Here is a 25,182-nt window from a genome sequence, read left to right as displayed (position 1 = left end):
CCCTCAACTGAGTCATTTCAAATCGACTTCTCATCGAGGTTCAGAACGGAGGTTACCTTCACCACAGAATAGATAATTACTTTAAAGCGCCAACAGGAAAATCTGTCACCTCATCTGGCTCACTTTTCCCTTAATTTAAGTGTCCTCAACTATCATCTTCACTTGAAGAAAGTAGAAAACATATTCATACAGGAATGAGGAGTTTCTGTCAGGCTGATTGATATTTTCACTTACATTTAGGTCCTTTTTTTTTTTTTCCATCAAAACACTCGTTTTTTGGTTTAAAAAAAGTCAAGTAGATATGTGAGAGATAGTGGGTTGTCTTTTTTTTTCTTTTCCACTAGTACCTGCTCCAAAGCATAATTTCCACATGCCCCAACGCTGCCTCAGTAATCGACAACAAATACGCTATCATTAACTGAGACTTGCCCGCTCAGTTCAGCTGCCCTAAAATGACACTTTTTAAAGCAAGCACCTCGAGGCAAATGTTGGACTGTGGGTTTGCTTTCTCACCTCTGCCCTGTCAGGTTTAGTTCTGTGAGAGCTGTAGCCCTGCGGCTGGGAAGGGTCTCTGGGAACAGCTTGCATTTCTCTGGTTAGTAAATCCCACTGCACACCCCTTCCCCAGTGGTGAAAAGAAAATGCTTCCTTTCTAGCTGTGCGTTCCTGAGTGTTTGGTTGGAAGGTGTCCTGTATGTCTGTGTTTTGACTGTCAGGCCCTGAGCTGAATGCCTCTCTCAGGACATCTACACCCTGGCCTGCAGGACACTGAGCTCAGCGTGTCACCCATCACCCAGGAGGCTGGACACAGAGGGGGAGAGAAGGTTGTGAAATCCCCACACCTGGCGCTGCTGCCAGTTTGTTTGACTAGCAGGATTGGCTGAGGGGGTGACAGAGCCCGTCTGCCCGTGGCGGGCTCTACACCCCAGGCCCATACTCGTGAATCTGCAGGGCGTACAGGGTATGAGAGGGGTCTGGTTTGTTCAGAGAAATGCAAAAGCAGCACAGCAGAACGATTACATTCCCATACCATGGTCATAGCCAGGGAGGTGGCATTTAAATTACTTGAAAACCGTACAAATGAGCCTAATAGATTTATGCAATGTGAACCTCAGAGGAGCCGAAGGGGTCCAGGCCCAGCTGGGCTCGGGGCGAGGCTTATTAGAAGAGGGTTCATCCAGGAGGAAATTTGTTAGGAAATTAAGCAGCTTTTAATAGAAGTCATTTGGTAGAGAGAAGAGTGCTGCAGGGAGAAGGGGGGCGAATCTCAAGACCTAGAGAGGAGACAGGCAGACGATGAGGCTGCGCCATGAGGTCCCCGCCCAGCACCCCAGGCTCCTTCAAGCTTTGGCCCCGATGTTATTCCCCGAAGCCTTCTCTGACCACTTGCTTACACTGCCGTCCACCTCCTCTCCCACGTTCCCTTTGTCCAGTCCTTGCTTTATTTTTCTCCATAGCCTTTAGCACCTTCCAACATATTAAAATATCCTCCCACCGGAGTGTACATTCCATAAGGACAGAGATTGTTGTCTGTTTTGTTCACCGTTCTACCCAGCGCCTGGTACAGACTAGGTGCTCCATCCTTGTTTCTTGAATAAATGGGATGTAGCGAGAAAGAAGTATGGTGGGCTATGTTTTGGGGTCTAAAGAACTTTGGCAGAGAATCCGGAGACCTGAGTCCTCAAGCCCAGGACAGTCTGGAGGGCAGAGAAGTTCATTGGACTGTAGTTTTCTCACTGGTAAGATGGATACTGGCTGAGGTGACCACTGAAGTCCTCAGGCTGTGAGGTTCTGAGGACCTGGGTGGTCAGAGGATGCTAGGTGGTGGGCTTCTTGGTATGTACTTTGAGCCACCTGGAGCTGTTACTGTGGCAGTGGATTTCTGAACCATGGGGTCAAGCTGGTATTTGTAAAAAGAATTGTTTTTTTCCAAAGTACTCCAGGCAGGTTTTTTTGGGGGGCAGGGGCGTGTATTGAGTCTTCACTGCTGCACGCGGCCTTTCTCTAGTTGCAGCGAGCAGGGGCTACTCTTCGTTGAGATGCGTGGGTTTCTTACTGTGGTGGCTTCTCTTGTTGCAGAGCACAGGTGGGTAGACTTCAGTAGTTGTGGCATGTGGGCTCAGTAGTTGTGGTTTGCGGGCTCTAGAGTGCAGGCTCAGTAGTTGTGGTGCATGGGCCTAGTTGCTCCGTGGCATGTGGGATCTTCCCGGACCAGGGATCAAATCCGTGTCCCCTGCATTGGCAGGTGGATTCTTTTTTTTTTTTTTTTTTTTTTTGCGGTACGCGGGCGTCTCACTGTTGTGGCCTCTCCCGTTGCGGAGCACAGGCTCCGGACGCGCAGGCTCAGCGGCCATGGCTCACGGGCCCAGCCACTCCGCGGCATGTGGGATCTTCCCGGACTGGGGCACGAACCCGCATCCCCTGCATCGGCAGGCGGACTCTCAACCACTGCGCCACCAGGGAAGCCCAGCAGGTGGATTCTTAACCACTGTGCCACCAGGGAAGTCCCCAGGGAGGTTTTTTTAAAAAGGGGGTTAAGAGGCTAGATAAATTTTTATTACCACTCAATAAATCCTTCTTTTACCTGCTTCCTTTCCACTAACTTTTCTCTCCTAACTCCTGCAGGCTTGAACCACCAACAATTATTTGGGTCCATAGATGAGTGCACCATTGACTTCTGAGGCTCCTATTTCAGTGAACTAGAACTTCAGAAGAAAACTCAGTAGGGGCAACCAACTTGTTTTGGTTTCAAGCTCAAAGCCCTTACATGTCTCATAGTTTGCCTTGAAATTATAAAGCTACCTTCTCTTCCCAGGCCACCCCATCCCAGAAATTTCACCACCATTGGGGGATGATTCCCCTGAGGGGCTAACAGACCTTACCAGCCAAACCTCCAAGCCAGTTGTGACCTCTCACAGAGATAATGAGGATTTATTTAGGGTGGAATTAACTTGCTGCTCAAGTATGTCATCACAGAATAGGAAGAGAAATTACAGCCTATAGAAACCTCAGGCCTGTAATAGTTAACTTCCTGGAGACTAAATTTTCCTGCTCATTTCTGAGAAAGGCTTATCTGTCAACATTTGAAAGGATGTTTCTGCATTCCTGTATTTTGACAGAACACTTCTACAAGTCTAACCTGTCCACCTTCTACAGTTTATCTCATTAGGCATCCTTCTCCTTGCTTTGTTTTGCTTTCCACCTCTGAAGGTCAACAAGCTTAGGGAAGCAACTTGTGATCATCTGGGTTCAGCTCCCCGCTCAGCCACTCACTAGCTTGGGTGCTCAACCTCTCTGACCCCCACTTTCCTAAAAATCTATAAAATCAGGGTCAGAAGTCCTACTTGGCAGGGTTATTAAAGGGACTGTAAGTAGCTGGGCAGGGGGACGTGGTACACATCAGGTACTCAAGACTGGCCACCATCCTTACCAATTCCTCTTCGAGTTTGCAGCAATAGCAAACTCTCATTCACTAAACAAATATCTCATGGCTTTCCTCCAAATACCTGTGCAGTCTAAGTGTCCAGCTCAATTATACGACAGACTCTTGATGGTCCAAGCTGGAGCCAGATTTTCATGTGTCCTTTTAATTAAAAGATTCAGCGCCTAATCACAGAAGGACATTGTTTGGTGGTGCCGATAATGAAGTTAGTCAGGGCTGCTGAAGTGTATCGTTAGGATGGTTGACAGTTCACTCTGTGCCCATGGAATAAAATGAATAGGAAGAGAGCCGGGAGGAAGGGGCCAGCCAGGAGGGACATATGGAAGAGATGTGATAGATGAACTCCTCCAGGACCTAGGATTCCGCTCCTCAGAACTGAAGGCATTTGTGTACAGTTCATATAATAAAGGATTCCCTATTATAAAAACCAGAAAGAGAAAGTAATGGCGTTCTTTTGAGACACCATATGATCTGGCAGACGTTATATATTCTGAGTGGCATCATTATCTGTCTTTTGCCTCTCACAATTCTTTTTTAGCAGGCAGCGTATGCATTATACATTTTAAACCAATAATAAATATAGATTTTTACATGAAAACCAAACCAGAACTGGCTGCCTCTTTTAATATATACGTGAAAAATTTTTAACGAAAGAAACTATACCTTTGGTAAATGTGCAGAATATTAATATAAGCTCAGGATGAACGCTGAAGAGTTCAAATTCATAAAACTCTTCTAAATCATTTTTCTGGTTTGAATGCATCTTTATGAATATAGCGATGCTGTGAGGCTGCATTTATTTTGCACAGAAAGTGATTTTATTTTTAATTCTTGTCCTCTTTCTGTTACCGTGATTCTCTACATTATTTAAGGAACTTGGCATAATAAGTTGTCCAGGGCTGGGATTTGTATTTGGGGAACTAAATACTCATTAATACTTTTTAAAAAGTACTAAGTAAATCCATATCCCATCATTTAGTAAATAGCCTTTATAATAAGGAAAAACTAATTATTTGTGGGATAAAGTGTTTTACGTATTTAACTTCTGTTCTAGTGATGTTGCACAACATCCAAATAACTAACTAGGATGTTAACTCTTACTGTTTTGTTGCTTTTGAGGGCATTTTAATGATAGGAATGTATTTGAATCATCAGTTTTACCGTTAGAGCCAAATCATTCTCATGGGCTTATGGGAATATATGCCACCAGGCAGTAGATTAATAACTATTTAAAAACCACATGAAAAGATCACTGCAAAACTCAGATCAAAACCTGTGGTCTTCTGGATTTTGCAGTCTACCAGCTTTTTGAAGCTTCTCTAGGGAAACATGATCTTTATGGCAACACCACTGAGCTCTGGACATTTATGATAATGAAGACAGCCCGAAAGTGCCGTGCACTTGCCCACAGCGCCAGCCTTCACTTAAGGAGGAAGGGCGCTGATCAGCACGCATCCACGTTAACAGAGAGCCCTCTTTTGGTGATGGTAGAAAAATACGATAGTGAAGGAGACTCTTTTGTTTTCCAAAATGATGGGCAAAACAGACTGTATTGGGGCCAGGACCACAGAGCTTGGGAGGGCTCTTTATGGAGAACCACAGCAGAAAGGAATTCTCTTTGCTGGTGAATTTTTCTGGCCTTCTGCACTGTCATTCCTGCAGCGTTTCTCACTTATTCTCTCCAACTAGCTCACCGTACCCTGATCGGCGGCCGCACTGACCCCCATCTTCTTACTTAAAACGTGTTATTGGAAGCAGGGCAACACAGGGAACTTTGAGTTTGCACACTGGGGATGGGACCAAATTATCAGCCTATTCTGAACTTCGTAGAATACTCAAGGAGTTAACCAGAGTGATTCTGGCTTCCTTTGGCCTCCCCAGTGTTTTTTGTATAATAAAGACTTGGACACTGGAAAATGCATTCAGAACACAAGCCAAGCATTGAGTTCAGTGGGGATGGAGCAGGAGGGGTAACCCATGGGAGGGCATGGGTCCTGCAGGCACGTTCTGCCTGTGGCCTGCTGAGTTGTAGATGTGCCGTTTGGGCCAGGTTTTGTGATAAGCTGGCTCTCGGTGGTGAGGGGCAAACTGCTTCACTTCCTGACCTAGAATCTCTTATCTGCAGCCTTGCAGATCCATTCCCTGCCCTTCCTACCGGCCCCTCGCAATGGGAACAGAGTCCCCCGTCTCTGGAAAGTAATGCTAAGAAAACAAACACTACAAAGGCTGGTAACAGGGGGATGTCTCTCTTGAATGTTTTTTGTGACCATCTAGGTTCAAGGAGGAGGGGGTCCCCCAGCTACGTGAGCCAGCAGGGTCTCTTTGTAGTAGGCATCTGTATGTTTGGCCAGATGTCCTCCCAGTGGAAGGCAGAGAGGGAAAGATAAAACAGAATTCTTATGAAAAATAAGTCTTGGGAGGGAGAAAAAACAAGACGGAGAAATTGTGTCAAGTAGGACGGGAGGCCAGGCGGTGTCATCTGACATTGATTAAATGCTGATAGAGCAACGAGAGATGCGTGTCACTAGGAAGTGACCCTTGTTCTTCAGCATGTGAAGCAGTGACAACTGTCTGGGAGCAGATCTGCGTGAAGACCACATGCAGAAGATGTCCAGTGGCAAACACAGCGCCAGCACGCATGGTGAGAAGGGGAGGAAAGGACCCCTGCACTGGACGTCAGGGCACGTTCCTTCTGATTCTGCTTTACCTCGCCGGCCTCACTCTCCACATCAGTAACACAATGATGCTTGACCGGATGACCTCTAAGCAATGCTCTAGCCCCAAATTCTGTTATCTATCATCATCTGCCCTCTGACCAGATCTTCTGAGGCTTTTCTAATGGAATGAAAGAAATAGCCCTGGAGAGGCATAAAGAGTTCACCCACCACAGTCCTAAAATCCAAAAGGAATGAAACCCTCCATCAACTATAAAAGTGTCATCCAATCTTTGCACAGCATCCCTGGGTCTCTCCTCCTTCTGTGTTTTACAATTACCACCAAAGCAAGTTAATTGCTTTCTGAACATGAGATGTGGCATATCTCTGGGTCTACCTGTGCTTCCCCCACTCCCAATTCCAAAAATATGCTCACTCTAACTGGATATAAGGGGTCTTTGTTTCATTTTAAACTGCCAGATTATAGAGCGCTTACGAGCAGGTGTGTGTGTGCGTGCATGCGCGTGTGTGCGCGTGCGTGCGCGTGCGTGCACGCACGCATCCTTTAGTTAAGGGTGAACGATTGAAAGTTTTCTTTGTTTTTGTTTTTTTCTTTTTGGCATCATCATGAGGTCAGCAGTATTTTGTTACAGGGTGAGGCTGGATTCCAGTGGGAATGGAAGAGGAATCTTCCACTGAGATCAGAAGATCTCACACTAGGATGGTGGCAGTGGAAATGGATAGGAAAGCTTGACCAGAGAGGCACCGTGGCGTAGGGGAGAGTTCATGGCGTTTGGAGTCAGACAGGCCCAGGTTCGAATCCTGGCTGTGATGTCTATGGGATGTCATTTCAGCTCTCACTACCATGCCATCTTGAAGCATTATTATATGAACTAAAGGTGATGTAAAGTACCTATGTTAGAGGCTGGCACAGTGTAGGCAGTAAGCGAACATCAGTAAACTGTGGATGAGATGATCATGACAGAAATATCCGCAGGAAGATTAGCAGGGTCTGATGACCTGTTGAGTTAGAGAATAAGTATAAGAGAAGACTTCAAGGTGTCTGAGTTTGACCACCTGGGGGATTGGGATGGTAGGAGTATTTAGGTTGGATGGAAATAAAAAAGTTGGGTGAAAGCTGGAGATCTGGTTTGGCAGGGCTAGTACCAAGGTCAGTTTTGGACACGAGCGATGGCACTGAAACATCCAGGTGGCAGTGGAAGGAGGAGGATGGAAAGGAAAAGGAGTCAAAGAAATGAGAAAACTGCGATGCTGCGAAGCTGATTAACTCTAGGTCTGTTTGATCAGTAAGTCTGACTTTACAGCTTTACCTTTAAGGAATTGGCTAACCAAGGTTGATCCAGCATATGACCATCTTCTAAAACAAACCGTAGCTCCTCAAAATGTGTTCCTCCAACGAAGCATCTCCTGGACCTTTTTAGAAATACAGAATTTTAGCTCCTGCTTCAGACCTGCTGAATCAGGATCTGCATTTCAAAAATGTGATTTGTAAGCACTTGACGGTTTGAGAAGCACTGTTCTAAAGCATGGCGGCCAGACCAGCAGCATCACAGCCCCTGGGAACTTGTTAGAAATCCAGATTCTCAGGTGCCTTCTCAGACTTCCTGAATTAGAAAGGCTGTGTTTCAACAAGCCTTTCGAGTGAATCCAGTGCACCGTGGAGTTTGAGAATCATTGCTCTAAGTCATGCAACAGACAGATTGAGCCCCCTCCCCTTGGGTGTATAGCCCAGAACACTGGAGAGATTGGTTAAACCCTGAAACTTAATTTGAGTCATTGTTCTATGCTGTTTCTCTCATCATTTTGCATTAAACACAGCTGAAGAACTCTTTTCACCGAAGAAGGGCACAATGCGTAAAATTACAAACCAAAGGAGAGAAACTTCAGCTGTGGCTTAATCGTCACAATTTACCCATCAAAAGTTATTGAGCACAATCATAGAAGATCAGTCCTTTATATGCTATTGCTCCTGGGAGACGCTATTAGTAAGACACACATAGGGAAAGGAAGACTCTCGCGATACTCCTTACAATGTGATTTTTCACATTAAAATGTCAAGAGTCTGTGTCTTCTGTGTTTCTCATCAGTCCGATCGCAAGTTCCTTTTTAATGGGTTAGTTTCTGGAGTCACTTGCAGAAGTGTTGGTGGTTTACCACTTAGACTAGAATGTTTTTCAAAAAGTTCAGCTGTGAGCACTAAAAATTTACCTCCTCTCATCAAAAATGTCTGGTTTTTCTGGTTGTTCCCTAGTTGTTATTTAAATCACTGTGATAACTTAAATAAGGGTCAGTGTCTGTTTTCTGTATATATGTAATATACAAAGATGGTTATATATGGAGCATTTTAATCATAAAATTACCTGTATTTTCTGCTATAGGTTATAGTACAGTATAGCTAGTGGCATGCTGGTAAAGCAATTGAGGGTGTGGGAGGGCACCATTTGTAGTGTTTGCCAATTTCCATGGTGTAAATACTCCCTCCAGGGTTGATTTCAAGCTGCCAACTGTTTAACAACCGGTTCCCAAAATTCCTACAAATTTGACAATTGACTCTTGCAAGCCAGTAGGAACTAGCTCGAGCACACCAATGAAACAAACATCAAGGGACAAGTCACAATTTTTTTTTTACTGTGCGTGGTTCTCTTACTGTTGTGCCCTCTCCTGTTGCGGAGCACAGGCTCTGGACGCACAGACTCAGCGGCCATGGCTCACAGGCCCAGCCGCTCCGCGGCATGTGGGATCTTCCCGGACTGGGGCACGAACCCGTGTCCCCTGCATTGGCAGGCAAACTCTCAATCACTGCGCCACCAGGGAAGCCCCAGTCACAATTTTTTTGTTGTTGTTGTTGGTTGTGTCTGAATTACTGTAGGTCCAATAATGGCTGACACAAGTAGATTTGGGTGTTTTAAATCTCTTGTCATGTAGAGATCTTTATTGAAATTATAATTATCATAATGGAATGTGATCTTGAAACTGTTCTATGAGACAAAGTTCTCTATTTTCAAGTCATTAAATACGCTTATAATAATATAATGGCGAGATTTAAAGTGCTTGTGTTGTTCAAGTATGTTTAATTTTAAAATACCACTCATCCTATAAGAGGGCATGTGTAAAAACTACATTCTTAGTTATAGTATTTGAACCAAAATGCAAAAAGATACTTTTGAAATGCGTTTTTGGTTACTATTATTAAGATTTGACTTTTCTTACAGGTATTCAGGAAGGAACACAATGTACCAAATGTAAAAATAACTGGGCACTGAAGTTTTCTATCATATTGTTATACATTTTGTGTGCCTTGTTAACAATCACAGTAGCCATTTTGGGATACAAAGGTAAGTACTCTTTCCTTTCTCCTTCCAAACAGCAAGTTTTCTTTCATTAATTTAAGCCTGAAAAAACAAGGACATTGGCAAGTGTGAAGTATTTCATTAATATAACTCTTGCCAACAAAACTTAAACATCTTAAGCTCCATCTTTGTGTCTTGAGCTTCTTGTAGCTGTGGGACCTAAAAGGAGAGAAGTAGCAATTCCTTTTGAGTCATTTCAACCATAATCATGGTCCTCTATGAGTTATAAAATTTTTTCCTCTTTGTTGCTTTTTCCTACTTATTTCCAAATACTCCCTCTTCCTCTATCTTCTTCCATCTTATCTCTAAGAGGCCCCACGAAAACCCTGGAGTCAGCACATGGGAAAACTGTATTGACAGAGGATAAGACCTCCAAGAGATACGACTTACTTCACCTAGGAACTAGCCAATTAATTCCCTTTTGTTTCTCTTCAGCACCTTTACTGTGGTCACTGTTTATATACCCCCATAAAAATACCACCCTGTAGAAATTAAACACAGAGGCGGCACCACCACGTCAACGGTACTTTATGGCACATCAGGCATTCTTTCAACATGTCTGGTTTAAGGTCAGTGGAGGATTTTTGCCTGAATCCTCCAGATCTGCAAAGTGGGTTGGTCCCCCCCCACCCCCCGTTCCAGACACCGCAGGTAGAAGGCGCCCTGATTCAGAATCACAAACTACGTAAACCCTTTTATAGAAAACAGCCATGGGGGACTTCCCTGGTGGCGCAGTGGTTAAGAATCCGCCTGCCAATGCAGGGGACCCAGGTTCGAGACCTGGTCCGGGAAGATCCCACATGCTGTGGAGCAACTAAACCCGTGTGCCACAACTACTGAGCCCTGCGCTCTAGAGCCTGTGAGGAGCCCGTGCACCGCAAGCTCGCTGCAACTAGAGAAAGCCTGTGCGCAGCAACGAAGACCCAACACAGCCCTAAATAAGTTTATTTATTTATTTATCTAAAAAAAAGAAAAGAAAACAGCCATGGAAGCCTCACAGAGACATGCGAGATAGATGTGATGTCTGGTTTCAGCAAGAGGCAGACATGGGGTCTGTTGATCTTCGCTCTGCCTTCCCTCGGCACTGACAGATTAACAGTGGAGAATTCCCACATGTTCCCTTCTCTGTTCCTTGCCCCGTAGACTTGACCTGGGGACAGAAGGAAGCAAGGTGAATTCCCTCCAGCTTGTAACTCCTCCCACTGCTCTCCCAGTGTTTATCGGTTTCCTGAGAAAACAATGTACTGGAATAAGAATGGGCTTTGGAGCCAGACGGTCCTGGTCCAGTTCTTGAGTCCACCATTTGTAATGCAATTGTGAATGTTTATTAAGTGCTCACTGGCGTGCCGGGCATCACGCTAAATCCTCTGCATGGCTGTGTAACCTGGGTATGAATCATAACCCCTTGGTGTTTCTGATTTCTTATCTGTAAAATGGCAATAGTAATGCCACTCTTCAAGGTGATGGCGATGAGCAAAGATGATGTAACTGAGCCACCTGTCCTAAGGTTGGTCCCAGTAGCGAGTGGCTGAATCTCTCTGTTCTTTGCTTCTTCATAACTGCGTTTTTACAGCTCTAGCTATGAGAATGGCAAAACATGTTAAAAAATACTCAGTATAGTCAGGGCTTGTTAAGTCCACTTTTAAGGCTATTTCCATGGAAAATTGTGTGCATCCTGCAGTGGGCTGACTGATGAACTTGGGCAATGGAAGTCTGGAAAATTACCAGGTCATTCTATCCATTTGCGATGAGTTAATCTAACCTAGGATTAACAGAGCAAGTGTTAAGAAAGGCTATTAAATCATGGCGGGGCTGGACAGAGGGAGGCGGGGGAGGAAACTTAGTGGGGAAAAGGAAGGTGTTTCATGTCCCAGGTAGTTCAGCCTGGTTGTCTTCTTTCACTGGGTCATTTAGGTCATTACTCACTTGACAACTTTTCCTAGTGAACTCAGATAAAGGAGATGCTTGAAATCAAACAGTCATTTAATAGGTATCTTTAGGGCTCAGCACTATGTGATATGAAAGTAAACAGAGATGAGAAAGGTTTGAAGGAATAGCTCTGTATGGTATTTTGGCATTTTTACCTCTGCAAAAAGATATGGTCTAGGATCTTTATGCCTTAAGAATTATACAGAAAGATACAAAATAGGGGGCTTTGTTTATTTTTAAAGTACAGATATTTCCTCCATTTTTATGACAGTAGAAAGCCCTTCTCGGCTCTGGCATATTTGTGTGGGCTGGTCCATTCACCCGGAACACCTTTTCCCTGTTCTCCACCTTTCTCTGTATGACTTTCTCTTCTTTCCCTTCATGTTTCCCTCAGACACATGTACCGCAAGAAGCCCCTGAAAGCTGAGCTGGGTCCCCATGGCATCCTTTTTTACTCTTAGCCCCTGTCGCACTATATCGTTATGGCCAATGGGTCTGTCTCACCACCCAAACTGTAAGCTCCACGAAGACAAGAGACTCTCTTTTATTTATCATATCTCCCACTAGCACCTGGCGCATAGTACGTAATAGTTACCCAATAAAGTTTACTAAATGAATTAATGAGAAGATGGATGGATAATTGGATGGTTGAATTGTAGATTAGGGCCGACTTCTATAAAGGCAGTCAGTCAATGCCCAGGGACCTCTAAGCCAATTGCTGTGACTCAAGGCCCTACCTAGAAGCTTAAAATCCTGAAGCTTACTTGGCCTGCTCTGGGGTGTATGTCGCCAGGATGAAGGGCGAAGAGATTGAGGGACTGAGACAAGTTGGAGGCCCCTCTTTTCCTCCTTCAGGGTCCCCATCCCTCAGGCTTCTAATGACAAAAATAAGGTAACACAACATGCAATTTTTGTCTTTAAACACAGCCTTAATGAGCTAAAATGCTGATATTTTCCAGATGTGTTTTCCCTTTACTTGAACAGTGATTCCTCTTTCTTGCTGATAAGATTCTGGTGACCCAACATGGTAAGAGGCAGGAAGATAAGTTCTCCCTTCACACATCTCCCTTTGAAGTCTGGAGGAACTCGCTCCACTTAAAAAAAAAAAAGGGAAGAAAGAAACAAAAAAGAATATTCAGTGAAAAAGAGGTTTCTCTCGAGGAGAAGTTGGAAGGAAGTGAAATAGAAACTCCTTTATCAGAGTTTGCAAAGGCAATTCCATGGTGTTTTCCTCAAAACTGTTCTTTACTTCTGCTTTTATGTCACTTATGCAGCTACAAGTTAGGATGTAACTTAAGCTCCTTCCAGAGAATTTGCTGATCAAGTCAGAGGATTGCTGAGTCACCCAGACAGGTCAGTACACTGGCTGTGACAATGAGGCATGTCAGCCACTTTACAGAAAGCACATTCTCAGACAGTTACAGCTTGGTGCACCCTCTGTCCTGGACTCTTTATCATCGGTCAGTGAAGCTTCCATGACAGAAGCCACCTCCTAAATTCAGTGGGTCATTTTTCCTCCAGAACATTCCCTGAACAGGAAAATCCTAGTCTGTGGTCCTGCCCAGCAGGCATCTACCTTAAGGGAATTAGGATAAAGATGAAAGACAGACATCTGAATCTTTTTCATTAAGAACCTCCTCTGATGCAACATTCCTAGTCATAAATGTCTGCCTTGCTGCTCGGCTCTGCCAAGGTGGCAGTTGCAGCTGGATAAGTAGGCTTTCAGATGTGCATCAGATCACACTGTGTAGCTGTTGTCAGAATCCACGATAACACCCTATAACCAGATCTTCTGTATTTTTGTAATGAAATATGAAATAGTGTTCAAGGTAGAAATGTCTTTATTACATCACGACGAAGGAGCATAACTGGTATTACTGGGAAGTCCCAGGTACCAGCAGGGGGCGTGTTTCTCAGGACCACAGTCAGGCTGGTACAGACCCTCGTGAGCACCCGGCAGGAGCTCTGTGCTCTGCTCTTGTTCCCTGTCCCCAAGGCCTGGGCCATGAGCTACGTCTCTTGGATCCTCCATGTCCAGCTCTGGGCCACAAACCTGGCAGATACTTGGTAAACATCTGAGGTTGATGACTGTAAAGGGAAGATAAAGAAGACATAGTCCTTCCCCTGAAGGGACTTTTCTTGGAAGAAACCATATTTAGGAAAAAGAAATACTGGATGAAAGGCCATGTGGAATTATAGAGCAAGCATGGATTTTAGAGTTAGATCTCCTGGCCTGGTATCCCACTTAGTCACTTATAAGCTGTGTGAGGGACTTCGCTGGTGGTCCAATGTTTAAGACCCCGCACTTACACTGCAGGGGGCGTGGGTTCAATCCCTGGTCAGGGAACTAAGATCCTGCATGCCGTGTGGCCAAAAAAATAATAAACATTTTAAAATTAAAAAAGTAAAGTGTAGATTTTTACCCCCCCAAAATTAAAAATAATAAGCTTTGTCACTCTGGACAAGTTACTGAACATCTCTGAGCCTCAATTTTTTTCATCTGTAAAACAGCAGTCATAAGGATTAACTGCAGTGACGATGCAGTGCACCTTGCAAAGAGCAGGCAATCCACAGAGGCTGTTTTTATTGCCATTCAGATAAAGGGTCCATTGGTGTGGAATCAGATCATCAGGCAAGGCTTAGCACGATGGGCTGGTGAGATTCGGAGTAGACCTTAAAGGACGGTGGAATCCAGACGAGGGAGAAGGAGGTTAGTGGCCCAGGCCAAGGAATGATACCAACATGCTTTTATAGAAAAGGTATTATTGTCAGATGATCCTAGAGAATTGAGTTTTGGGTACTTAAAGAAGGGCAACACTTCAGATATGACACCTAAAGCAATGATACTTTGAAGAAAAAATCTGTCAAGAAACACTTTCCAATAAAGGGGAGCCTGTGAAAAAACAGACTGCTCGTGACCCTTCTGTGTTTCATGTTTGTTTTCCTCATATGAGAACAATCTACAAACTGAGGTCTCCCTCCAAAGATGGGGAGTTTCCAGGGTCAGAGAGGATGGTCTGCCACTATTTTCCTGACAGAGAATTTGTGCTAATGAGTTAAGAGTAAAAAAAAAAACAGCGAAAATGCTATGTGCTATTACAGCAAGTGTTACTTCTGGATCTCCATCAGTCTAGTATTTTAAAGCAGTTAGCAAGCTGCCAGTTTTGCAGCCCTCAAGTTTGCAGCTTTATACCCAGATCCTGTGTTTTTAAACACAGACACACAGGCAGTGGTGCATGTAACCAATTCATAATCCTTGTGGGCGGGGCAAAGAGTTTCCTAGCACCAAAGAGAAACCTAACAGGTTTTTGGGTTTTTTTCATGAACGTATTTATTCCTTTTACTCTATACAAACCTGAATTAGCTGTCTATGACAGTTCTGTGTTTTTAAAAAGTAAAATGGAAGAAAAATTAGAGAGGGTAGAAAATGACTGCCTGTCAGCATATTCAGAGGTTTCTTTGGCTTCCAGGAAAAAAGGTCAGGACTTAAGATCCTGTATGTGGTTTGAGGACAGAGTGAGGCATGTGTTTGATTTGAGGATCAAAACTGAACCTAAACTTGTAAACATTCTTTTTTTTTTTTTTTAAAGGGTAGCTTTGCTAAAATGTAGATGAAACATTTTGTTCTTCCCATTTTCCAGGGATTTAGGAATGTGCATGCCTATCAGACAACCCTCAGATTATTATAACTATACCTCTGTGTTTATATAGTCATCTTAAAAAAAACGATAATTATTCAACTAAATGCCATACTCATTGCCAGTGTCGAGGCCTCCCTGCATTGGTTGGTTTATACGTTTGTTTGCATAACCTCTAGCTCAGTCGATTTTTCCCACAGGCCTCAGCAGCCAGCAGGCAGATTCTCATTTATTTAAATAAACGGTGTAATGAATAAGTATGTGATGAATACCTACTACGCGCCACACACTGAGCTAAGAGCTGGAGATAAAACCAACACAAATTGTCCTGCCCTAAAGGGTCTTAGAGTAGAGAAACCATGACAACACAGTGACGAGAGTCCTATAATCGGGAGAGAGACCCCTGCAACATAAACTTCAGCAAAGATTTCCCACAGGACGTGACCAGCTGAGTCTTGAAGAGCAAGGAGGGCTTAGCTTGGGGAAGAGGCCAGGGAAGAACATTCTAGGTGGGGAGAAGCATGCATGGGAAGGCTTGGGGGAGAAAGAGCGTTTGGTGCAAAGCACATATTTCATTATGACCAGACTATATAGAAGCTTGAGATAGAGCACGACGAGCTTCTCCAGCTTCTCCACGCGTGGGAACATACTTCTGCTTCCTGATGGGAGCCTGGAGAATCTTCTCACGCAGTCCCACGTGGGTGGAACGCTTGCTGAATAAAATAGACTGGGTCCATGGGCTGATAAGTAATATATAAAACATATTCATGCTTAAAAAATTAGTCATTATTTTTTAAAAAGCTATCAATACCAAGAGGAACAGTCAGACTTGATCCCAAGCTGCTAGAGGTTGGATCTCACAGGAGTTACTTCTGGAGGGATATACTCTTATTTAACATTTATTTTTTATTTTTTTCACTTAGTATACTTTATTTTTTTCTATCTTTATTTTTTTATTGAAGTATAGTTGATTTTCAGGTGTACAACATAGTGACTCAATTTTTTTATAGGTTATACTCCTTTTAAAGTTATTACAAAATAATGGCTATATTTCCCTGTGCTGTACAACATATCCTTGTTACTTATTTACTTTATACATAGTTTGTATCTCTTAATCCCTATCTTGCCCCTCTCCCCTCCCGTCTCCCCACTGGAAAGCATTAGTTCTCTATACCTGTGAGTCTGTTTCTGTTTCGTATATATATATTCGTTTGTTTTATTTTTTTAGATTCCACATATAGGTGATATACAGTATTTGTCTTTCTCTGTCTGACTTATTTCACTAAACACGATACCCCTCAGGTCCCTCCATGTTGTTGCAAATAGCAGAATTTCATTCTTTTTTTAAGGATGAGTCATATTCCATTGTATATATATGTATATATAGAGATAGATAGATAGATATATATACACACACATACCACATCTTCTTTAGCCATTCTTTTGTTGTTGGTCACTTAGGTTGATTCCATATCTTGGCTATTGTAAAATAATGCTGTTGTGAACATTGGGATGCATGTATCTTTTCGAATTAGTGTTTTCATTTTCTTCATATATATACCCAGCAGTGGAATCACTGGACACATGGTAGTTCTGTTTTTAGTGTTTTGAGGAACCTCCTTACTGTTTTTCATAGTAGTTGCACCAATTTGCGCTTTCACCAAGGGTGTAGTAGGGTTCCCTTTTCTCCATATCCTTGCCAACATTTGTTATTTGTAGACTTTGAGGATAGCCATTCTGACAGGTTTACACCTGTCAAGGTGTAAATGAGATATGAGATATCAAGGGGATATCTCATTGTGGTTTTGATTTGCATTTCTCTGATGATTAACGATGTTGAGCATTTTTTTCACATACCTGTTGGCCATCTGCATATCTTCTTTGGAAAAATGTCTGTTCAGATCTTCTGCCTGTTTTTTTGTTTGTTTGGTTGGTTGGTTGGTTGGATTTTTTTTGGTGGTGGTGGGGATCTCCTGGAAGATGAGTTACAATGACATGGCTTGAGTTGTAAGGAACAAGAGACAGTTGTTGAAATGCGTCCATTCCAGATGAATAGGGAAACACTGAAGTCTCAAGAAATGTTGCATTGAAAGGATGAGAAGAAAAAGATGCTGAAATCAGAGAGAAGGTACACCGTGTCTTGAAGTTCTGTGGTTTATAGCCTCAAAGATAGAAAAGTAGAGTAAAATTGGGTGATGCTGATTTCAAAAGGAGGAAAGGGTTAAAAGATATTTCAAAGATAAGGATCAAGATGTGCCAGAGGTAAACAATTATGTCAATACCTACAGTGCCCACTAGGGAGGACCTCCAGGGAAGTGGTGTTATTGGGAAGGAATCAGGTTTTCATTTATATGAATAGGTACAATATTAGAGAAGGTAGAAGATGAAAGAGATTATGACATAGGATGGATCACTGTTAGGGAGAGTAAGAGTTTTCTTCTTTATAGACTAGAGTTTAGTGACCTGGATATTTTTATTCCAATAATACGAAAGATGAAGTCTGGTATAAAGAGAAGGAAATAGATAAAAGTGAGTCTGACACTGCAACTTTGGAATTCAGGGAGGCATCGAGGATGCCATAAATCAATTTAAAAAAAGATATAGATATATGTGTGTGTGTGTATACATATATGTTACATATTCATTCTCTATTTTAAATTACAATAAAGTATAATTCAGTAAGTTTGGTGTTTATATAATAAATCTGCCTGGTTTTTTTTTTAATTTATTATTTTTTTGCAGTACACGGGCCTCTCACTGTTGTGGCCTCTCCTGTTGCGGAGCACAGGCTCCGGACGCGCACGCTCAGCGGCCATGGCTCACGGGCCCAGCCACTCCGTGGCATGTGGGATCTTCCCGGACCGGGGCGTGAACCCGTGTCCCCTGCATCAGCAGGCGGACTCTCAACCACTGCGCCACCAGGGAAGCCCAATCTGCCCGTTTTTTAATTGGCATGTTTGTTTTATTGATATTGAGCTGCATGAGCTGTTTATATATTTTGGATATTAACCCCTATGGGTCATATCATTTCCAAATATTTTCTCTCATTCAGTATGTTGTCTTTTCATTTTGTCACTGGTTTCCTTTGCTGTGCTAAAGCTTTTAAGTTTAATTAGGTCCCATTTGTTTATTTTTGCTGTTGTTTCTTTTGCCTTAGGAGACAATTCCCAGACATTTTAGAATGGTAAATTTAAATTCATAACCATGGACAATTACTGCCTTCTGAGAACGAATAATGACAGTGGCTTTAACACTGCATCACTAACTTTCCCTATCATGTACAATCAGGAGAATGCTGGGAAAAAAGTCTTCTTAGTAAATTATTATTTGGAAACCCACTTAGGCATCTTCTTGGGAACTGATAAAGATTCACTTGTCACTACGGAGAAGCAGATTTTCAGGCCTCAGTGATGAACTCATGACAGAGAGTAGCAAACACCCTTGACTTTGCATCCCTTTTACAACAACTTTATGCATAGACTTGAGCTAGATTTTCTTTGCCATGGAATCTCCTTCCATATAATCGAGTTATACCTACCAAGAGTGGTAGGGAGTCTGATAAGTGACAAAATTTTGTGTTATGCCTCCACCTATGGAAGTTAATATAAAAAATAACACAGATTGAGGATTTCTATAATACAAAAAAATATTTAATGAGTTCCATACAATTTCTAAAATCTCCAAGCCAATACAGAATCCTGAGAACAGCTTTTAAGAACATACAGTTCTCAACCAAGTAAACTACCACCAGGGTTTACGACAAGTACGTTACTTATTTTTCTAAAAGAATGGCTTTTTCCCTATATTTGATTTCTTTTATACTCTTTTTCTTTCACTCTGTTTCCTTTATTCTGTAATGAAATGCTCTGTTGTTGAAACTGAAAGATAAAATATGGGCAGGTGTGTGTATTAATCCATTGATTTCCAAATCTTAGTTGTAGAGAAAATGGACAGTGTTACAGGTGGCATGGAGACATCTCGCCAAACCTATGATGACAAGCTCACAGCAGTGGAAAGCGACCTGAAAAAATTAGGTAATCTGCAATGAGAGTAAACTATTAAGTTGAATCCCCTAACTCAACTCTATGTAAATGACCACAGCTTTTTAGAATGACATGGCTCTAAATTCACATTCACCCAGAGAGACTTTAAACTTTCATGTTGTGTGTTGAATCTTTCCTCATGATTTAATTCAAAGACTTTAAAATTTTAAAGTTAAGGACCAATTATGGAGTTGAATTCCGCTCCCCAGAAAACACTATTGTGTGCCACATAAAACCTGAAGACCAATCCTGATCAAAAAGAACCACAAATACCCTTTATTAAAAGCTCTTTTATGAAATACTCAGTAAATTCCTATTTGAAATATTTTAAACTTCATAAAAAATTGTAGAGATTAGTAAAAAAATAAAAGATACCAGCCTATTCTTATCCTGTGATTTTTTTCAATTTTTTAAAAAGGAGTTTTGATGAATTAAACAGAAGGTTATTGCCTTCTTGACGTCCTTCCCAGTGCTCTAGAATCAGGAAAATTCCCCCTCCTTTGAGATAAGTGTTCACCCAAGTTAGTCTGTCCTAGTACTCAGTAGCCTTTCCAATTTCTGAGGACCCAGTTTTAACAGAGATATGGATTTTACTACTGCAGTGCAGTCTGCATATCCCACAAGTTTTATGTATGAAATAGAGCACATCCCAGTTAGGTCTCTGGGATCTGTGACCTCACCTGAACACTTCTCCATCCCACCAATCTGAGTAACACACGTGTCTTATTCCAGGGGACCAAACTGGGAAGAAAGCTCTCAGCACCAACTCAGAACTCTCCACCTTCAGGTCAGACATTCTGGATCTGCGTCAGCAACTTCGTGAGATTACAGAAAAGACTAGCAAGAACAGAGATACGCTGGAGAAGTTACAGGTGAGCGGGGATGCGCTGGTGGACCAGCAGAGTCAACTGAAAGAAACTTTGGAGAATAACTCCTTCCTCATCACCACTGTAAACAAAACCCTCCAGGCATATAACGGCTATGTCACAAATCTGCAGCAAGACACGAGTGTGCTTCAGGGCAACCTGCAGAGCCAGATGTATTCTCACAACGTGGTCATCATGAACCTCAACAACCTGAACCTGACCCAGGTGCAGCAAAGGAACCTCATCACAAATCTGCAGCGCTCTTTGGATGACACAAGCCAGGCAATCCAGCGAATCAAGAATGACTTCCAGAACCTGCAGCAGGTTTTCCTTCAAGCCAAGAAGGACACGGATTGGCTGAAGGAGAAAGTGCAGAGCCTGCAGACGCTGGCTGCCAATAACTCTGCCTTGGCCAAAGCCAACAATGACACCCTGGAGGACATGAACAGCCAGCTCAGCTCCTTTGCAGGGCAGATGGACAACATCACTACGGCCTCCCAAGCCAATGAGCAGAACCTGAAAGATCTGCAGGATGTACACAGGGATGCAGAGAACAGAACGGCTGTCAAGTTCAGCCAGCTGGAGGAGCGCTTCCAGCTCTTTGAGACCGACATTGTGAACATCATTAGCAACATTAGCTACACGGCCCACTACCTACGGACACTGACCAGCAACCTGAATGAAGTCAGGACCACGTGCACGGATACGCTGACCAAACACACGGATGATCTGACCTCCTTGAATAACACACTGGCCAACATCCGTTTGGATTCTGTTTCTCTCAGGATGCAACAAGATTTGATGAGGTCGAGGTTGGACACTGAAGTGGCCAACTTATCAGTGATTATGGAAGAAATGAAGCTGGTGGACTCCAAGCATGGTCAGCTCATCAAGAATTTTACAATACTACAAGGTAAGCGAAAATTCTGAATTTGTGTTTGTATTAGTTATCTATGGCTGTGGAACAGAGGACCCTAAAACTCGGCAATTTAACACAATAAGCATGTATTATCTCATAGTTTCTATGGATCAGGGATTCAGGAGCAGCTTAGCTTAGCTAGCTGGTTAGTAACTCTCGTGAGGTTGTGGTTAAGATATTGGCCGGGGCTGCAGTCTTCTGAAGCCTTAACTGAGGCTGAGGATCTGCCTCCAAGATGCTCATTCACATGGCTCTTGGCTTGTCAGCTGTTGGCAGGTGGCCTCGTTGCCTCACCATGTGAAATTGCTTGAGTGTTCTCACAACATGGCAGCTGGCTGCCTCCAGAGCAAGTGATCCAAGAGAAACAGAAAGAAGGAAGCCACGATGCCTTCTATGACCTAGCCTCAAAAGTCACATACCATCACTTCCACCACATCCTCTAATTTAGAAACAAGTCCCTAAGTCCATCCCACACCCAAGGGGGAAGGGAATTAAGCTCCATTTCTTGAAAGGAAGCAGAAATAACTAAGAATTTGTGGACCGTGCTCAAATGTGTTCCATTAAATATTTGTGGGATGAAAGATTGGTTAACTTGGATTTTCTTAGTGCCTAGCTATTTCAGTGCCATTATAAATCAGACTCCTTTGGAAGGAAGATGAATTCTTTTAGATCATGGAGTTACCATTAAGAGATTCCTACTTCTAAGTGTCATGAGCAGATGGATGGTTGGCCATTACAGTAACTGTTAACACCACAGAGGAGGGGAATAATGGACTTACATAAAAATCTGAGTTTTGCTCTCAACCAGATCATCCCTATACATTGAAAGTCTTTGGATTAGAGTAAGCCTACTTCTGAAGATTTGCAGCAACCATATATTAATAGTATTTTCAGTCATAACTATTTTCACAGGGTTTAAGTTGAAAGTACTGAGTGGAAGATGCTGTGCTCGGCACTCTGGGGTGTACAAAGAAGACCAGAAGGTCTTTGCCCTCACGTAGCTTAAAACACCCACTTCTCATCTCACAGTTTCTGTGGTCAGGAATCTGGGCACAGCTCAGGTGCGTCCTTTGCTCAGGGTTTCACCCAGCTGCAGTCTCAGCGAGGAGCTGTGGTTTCATCAGAGTCTTGACTGGGGAAAGACTCATTTCCACACTCCTTCATGTTCTTGGCCGACTTCATCTGCTTGGACTGTAAGATCGGCTGTCAGGTCCTAAAGGCCACCCCCAGTCCTTTGCCATGTGACCATCTCAAAACATTACAGCTTCTTCAAAGCCAGCAAGGGAGTCTCTCTCACTCTAGTTGGCAAAGACAGAGTCTTATATAATGTAACCTAGTCAAGGGAGTGACATCCCATCGCCTTTGCCATATTCTATTGGTTAGAAGCAAGTTAGAGGTTCCATACTTAAGGGGAGGGGATTATACGAGGGCATGAGTCATTGGGAGTCACCCTGGGGTGTGACTGCCATACTATTGAATGACTGAGTATAAAGAGTGATAGTTCATGAGCCCCTCTGAGCCTGGAGGCATATCTGGGTGGCAGATGGCAGGGACCTGCTCAACAGCTTTGCAGGGACTCGCTTGAGGACGTGGATGACCTGGTCATCCAATACTTGTGTGACATGAAACTGTATATACTGTTTAATGGGTGATAGAATCATAATCCAAAATGATCTGCAGGGGCTGGCATAGTAAAGAGATGCCAACAAAGTGAAATAAATAGGGAAGACCTATAGGACCTGCTCGTACATAGAAAAGACCAAATACTAGTGTTGATGGGAGGGCATGGCTTGGAGGAAGTGTGCAGGAAAAGCGTGGGGATTTTAGTTGACTGTAAGCAACTAAATGTGTCTTCCAGGGAAGTTAATGTGATCTTTGACCGTATTAATAAAAATATGATTTCCAAAATGAGGGAGGTGATATCTTACTCCCTTCAGCATGGCAAAACCACTCCTGGAGGATACTGCGTATGTTGGGGAGCCCCTTTCAACAGGGGCGCTCACAGACCATCATGCTTGGAAAAATATGACCAGGATGATGGGGTCTAGAAACGATGTGCTGTGAGGAAGGACTGAAGGACCTGGGAACTTTAACCTGTAGGAGAGACAGCTTAGTGGGGAATAAGACAGCTGTTTACAACTATTCAAAAGGCCAGCATGTGGAGGAGATTTTAAATGACATCGGAGGTGCTCCAGAGGGTGAAACAAAGACTAATGGGTACTCATTAAAGGAAAATAAATTTTGGTTTTTGCGGTACGCGGGCCTCTCACTGCTGTGGCCTCTCCCGTTGCGGAGCACAGGCTCCGGACGCGCAGGCTCAGCGGCCATGGCTCACGGGCCCAGCCGCTCCGCGGCATGTGGGATCTTCCCGGACCGGGGCACGAACCCGTGTCCCCTGCATCGGCAGGCAGACTCTCAACCACTGCGCCACCAGGGAAGCCCAACTTTTGGTTTTATATAATGTTCCTTATAAAAATCGGTGTTGCCTGAGACTATAATGGGTTTCCTGAACCATAGGCATGCCCCAACTCTAGAAAGGTTGGACAGTGCCCGTCAGAGTATTGTAGGTATGAGTGATACTCTGAATAAAGAGGTGGGCTTTCAAATGACCAGAAGGTTCTTCAGTGCTTGACTTATTTTTTTCCCTATTCTTCCTCAACCTAAATTCAGAATGAGGGCAGATCTCAGCAGACGTGCAACCTCAGAAAATAAGAGCTTTCTCATTGTCTCTTGTTATACCTTAGGCAGGTTGTTATACCTTAGGCAGTCCTATCATGGTATTCTGGATATTTTCCAGCTATAAATTTCATAGTTTTATTATTCCATGGGTTTAATTGTTAACTTCTCTTGTACAAGGAAACTTCTGACATATTTAGTTTACAGACAGTGCGGCTTAACAGCTAAGGAAGGGTATGAAAAGCTCATGGTTGAAGGTTCAGAGCCCGGCTTTAACTTCGTCAATGTTTCCATTGTTCTGATTATTTTTATCAGCTGATACTGAGTGTGAGAGGAATGAGGGCTTTTCATGAACCATCCTGGTGAGTCCTAACACCCACTCTGTATGGCAGGTACTCAGAAAATCATCACCTGTTTATAGATGAGGAAACTAAGGCATTGAGAGGTTTAAGGAACTTCCTTAAATTTACAGAAATGATAAGTAGCTAAACAGGATCTGAGCCCAGTGTGTCTAGTGCAAAGCCCATGGTGCGAACCCCATTGATAATCACAGCAAGTGCACGCCCCCCTCCCAGCCATCCCGAGGGAGCCTGTGAGGGCAGGGAGATGGGATTTCATTCTAAGTGTGAAGGGGAGTTTCAAGGAAGGTGATGACATGACCTGATTTATATTTTTAAATATAAAAATATTTGTTTTTAAATATAAAAATATTTACGTTTTTAAATACAAAAATAAATGTTCTCTGGGGGGAGAACAGATTCTGGGGGAGTGAGCCTGGAGGCAGGGGTCCAGTGAGGGGCAGTGGACCAGTCATGGGTGACGTGGGATGGATGGTAGCAGTGGAGATGACAGAAGTGGGTCTCCTCAGTCAGGAGGAATCATGGAGGTAGAGTCAAGGACAGCCCTGCCCTTCCCTGGACAACAGGCCGTGCCCACCCGGGTGAGGAATTCCCGGGCTGGAGGGGCTGTGCAGTTTGGAGTCTGTGCCAATCCCATCTTGACTACGTTTGGTGCACAGGACACTGGATTTCCCTCCCCGAAGTGTCCCAAGCCCAAAGGGGCAGCCAAGAGGCACCAGTACATCTTAGGAGTCGGGGTGCTGTGGACAGAAACTGAACACGGGGTTAGGGGCTGCTGCCTGCAGGTGGACGAGGCTCACGGATGCATCAGCCATGGAGGGTAGGGGAAAGGGAGGAATGGGTGTCTCCTAAGTGTTTGGCTTGAGCACCTAGGCGGATGGCAGTACCAACCAGGAGATGCAGAAAGGGAGGTCTGTTTAGACGTATTAAGTGGGAGATGTCTCTTAGGGTGAGGTTCCTGGCTCAGTGTCTCTGAAAGGCCTCAGAGTTTGGTTTCTGAATGGTATTTTCTTTTTTTCATATGCTTTCCCATTTACATTTATCCTTGGTCTTCTCATTACTTGCACTTTCTGTGAGTTGACCTGAGAAACTTCTCAAGCCAAGCCACCCCCTTTCTATTCAATGTGTTCAACTTCCTCCAGGACGGGAATGCCCACCGGCGATTCCAAGAGAACCAGAGACTGGGGGAAGACCCCCACTTCCAAATGCAAGCGTTTCCTCCCCCCCCTGCATCTCTAGCGCCTTTCCTCGTTCTCTGTACGCACATCCCACCCCTGAGGATGAG

The 25,182-nt window shown here is 43.6% G+C and overlaps 1 protein-coding gene across 1 annotated transcript in view; it reads left to right on the top strand.

Annotated features, from left to right (window-relative positions):
- Window positions 1-25,182, top strand: part of COLEC12 (collectin subfamily member 12) — a gene marked incomplete at both ends in the record, with an annotated part of 161,217 nt that overhangs the window by 117,093 nt on the left and 18,942 nt on the right. Inside the window, 3 exons of the mRNA XM_082853716.1 lie at window positions 9,330-9,452; window positions 18,970-19,068; window positions 19,810-20,856. Coding sequence (XP_082709842.1) covers window positions 9,330-9,452; window positions 18,970-19,068; window positions 19,810-20,856 — 1,269 coding nt within the window. The remainder of the gene's footprint in view (window positions 1-9,329; window positions 9,453-18,969; window positions 19,069-19,809; window positions 20,857-25,182) is intronic.

This window comes from Leucopleurus acutus, assembly GCF_964270905.1.
Source record: "Leucopleurus acutus genome assembly, chromosome: 13".
Classification (NCBI taxonomy): Eukaryota; Metazoa; Chordata; class Mammalia; order Artiodactyla; family Delphinidae; genus Leucopleurus; species Leucopleurus acutus.
This window is presented reverse-complemented; position numbering and strand designations above follow the sequence as displayed.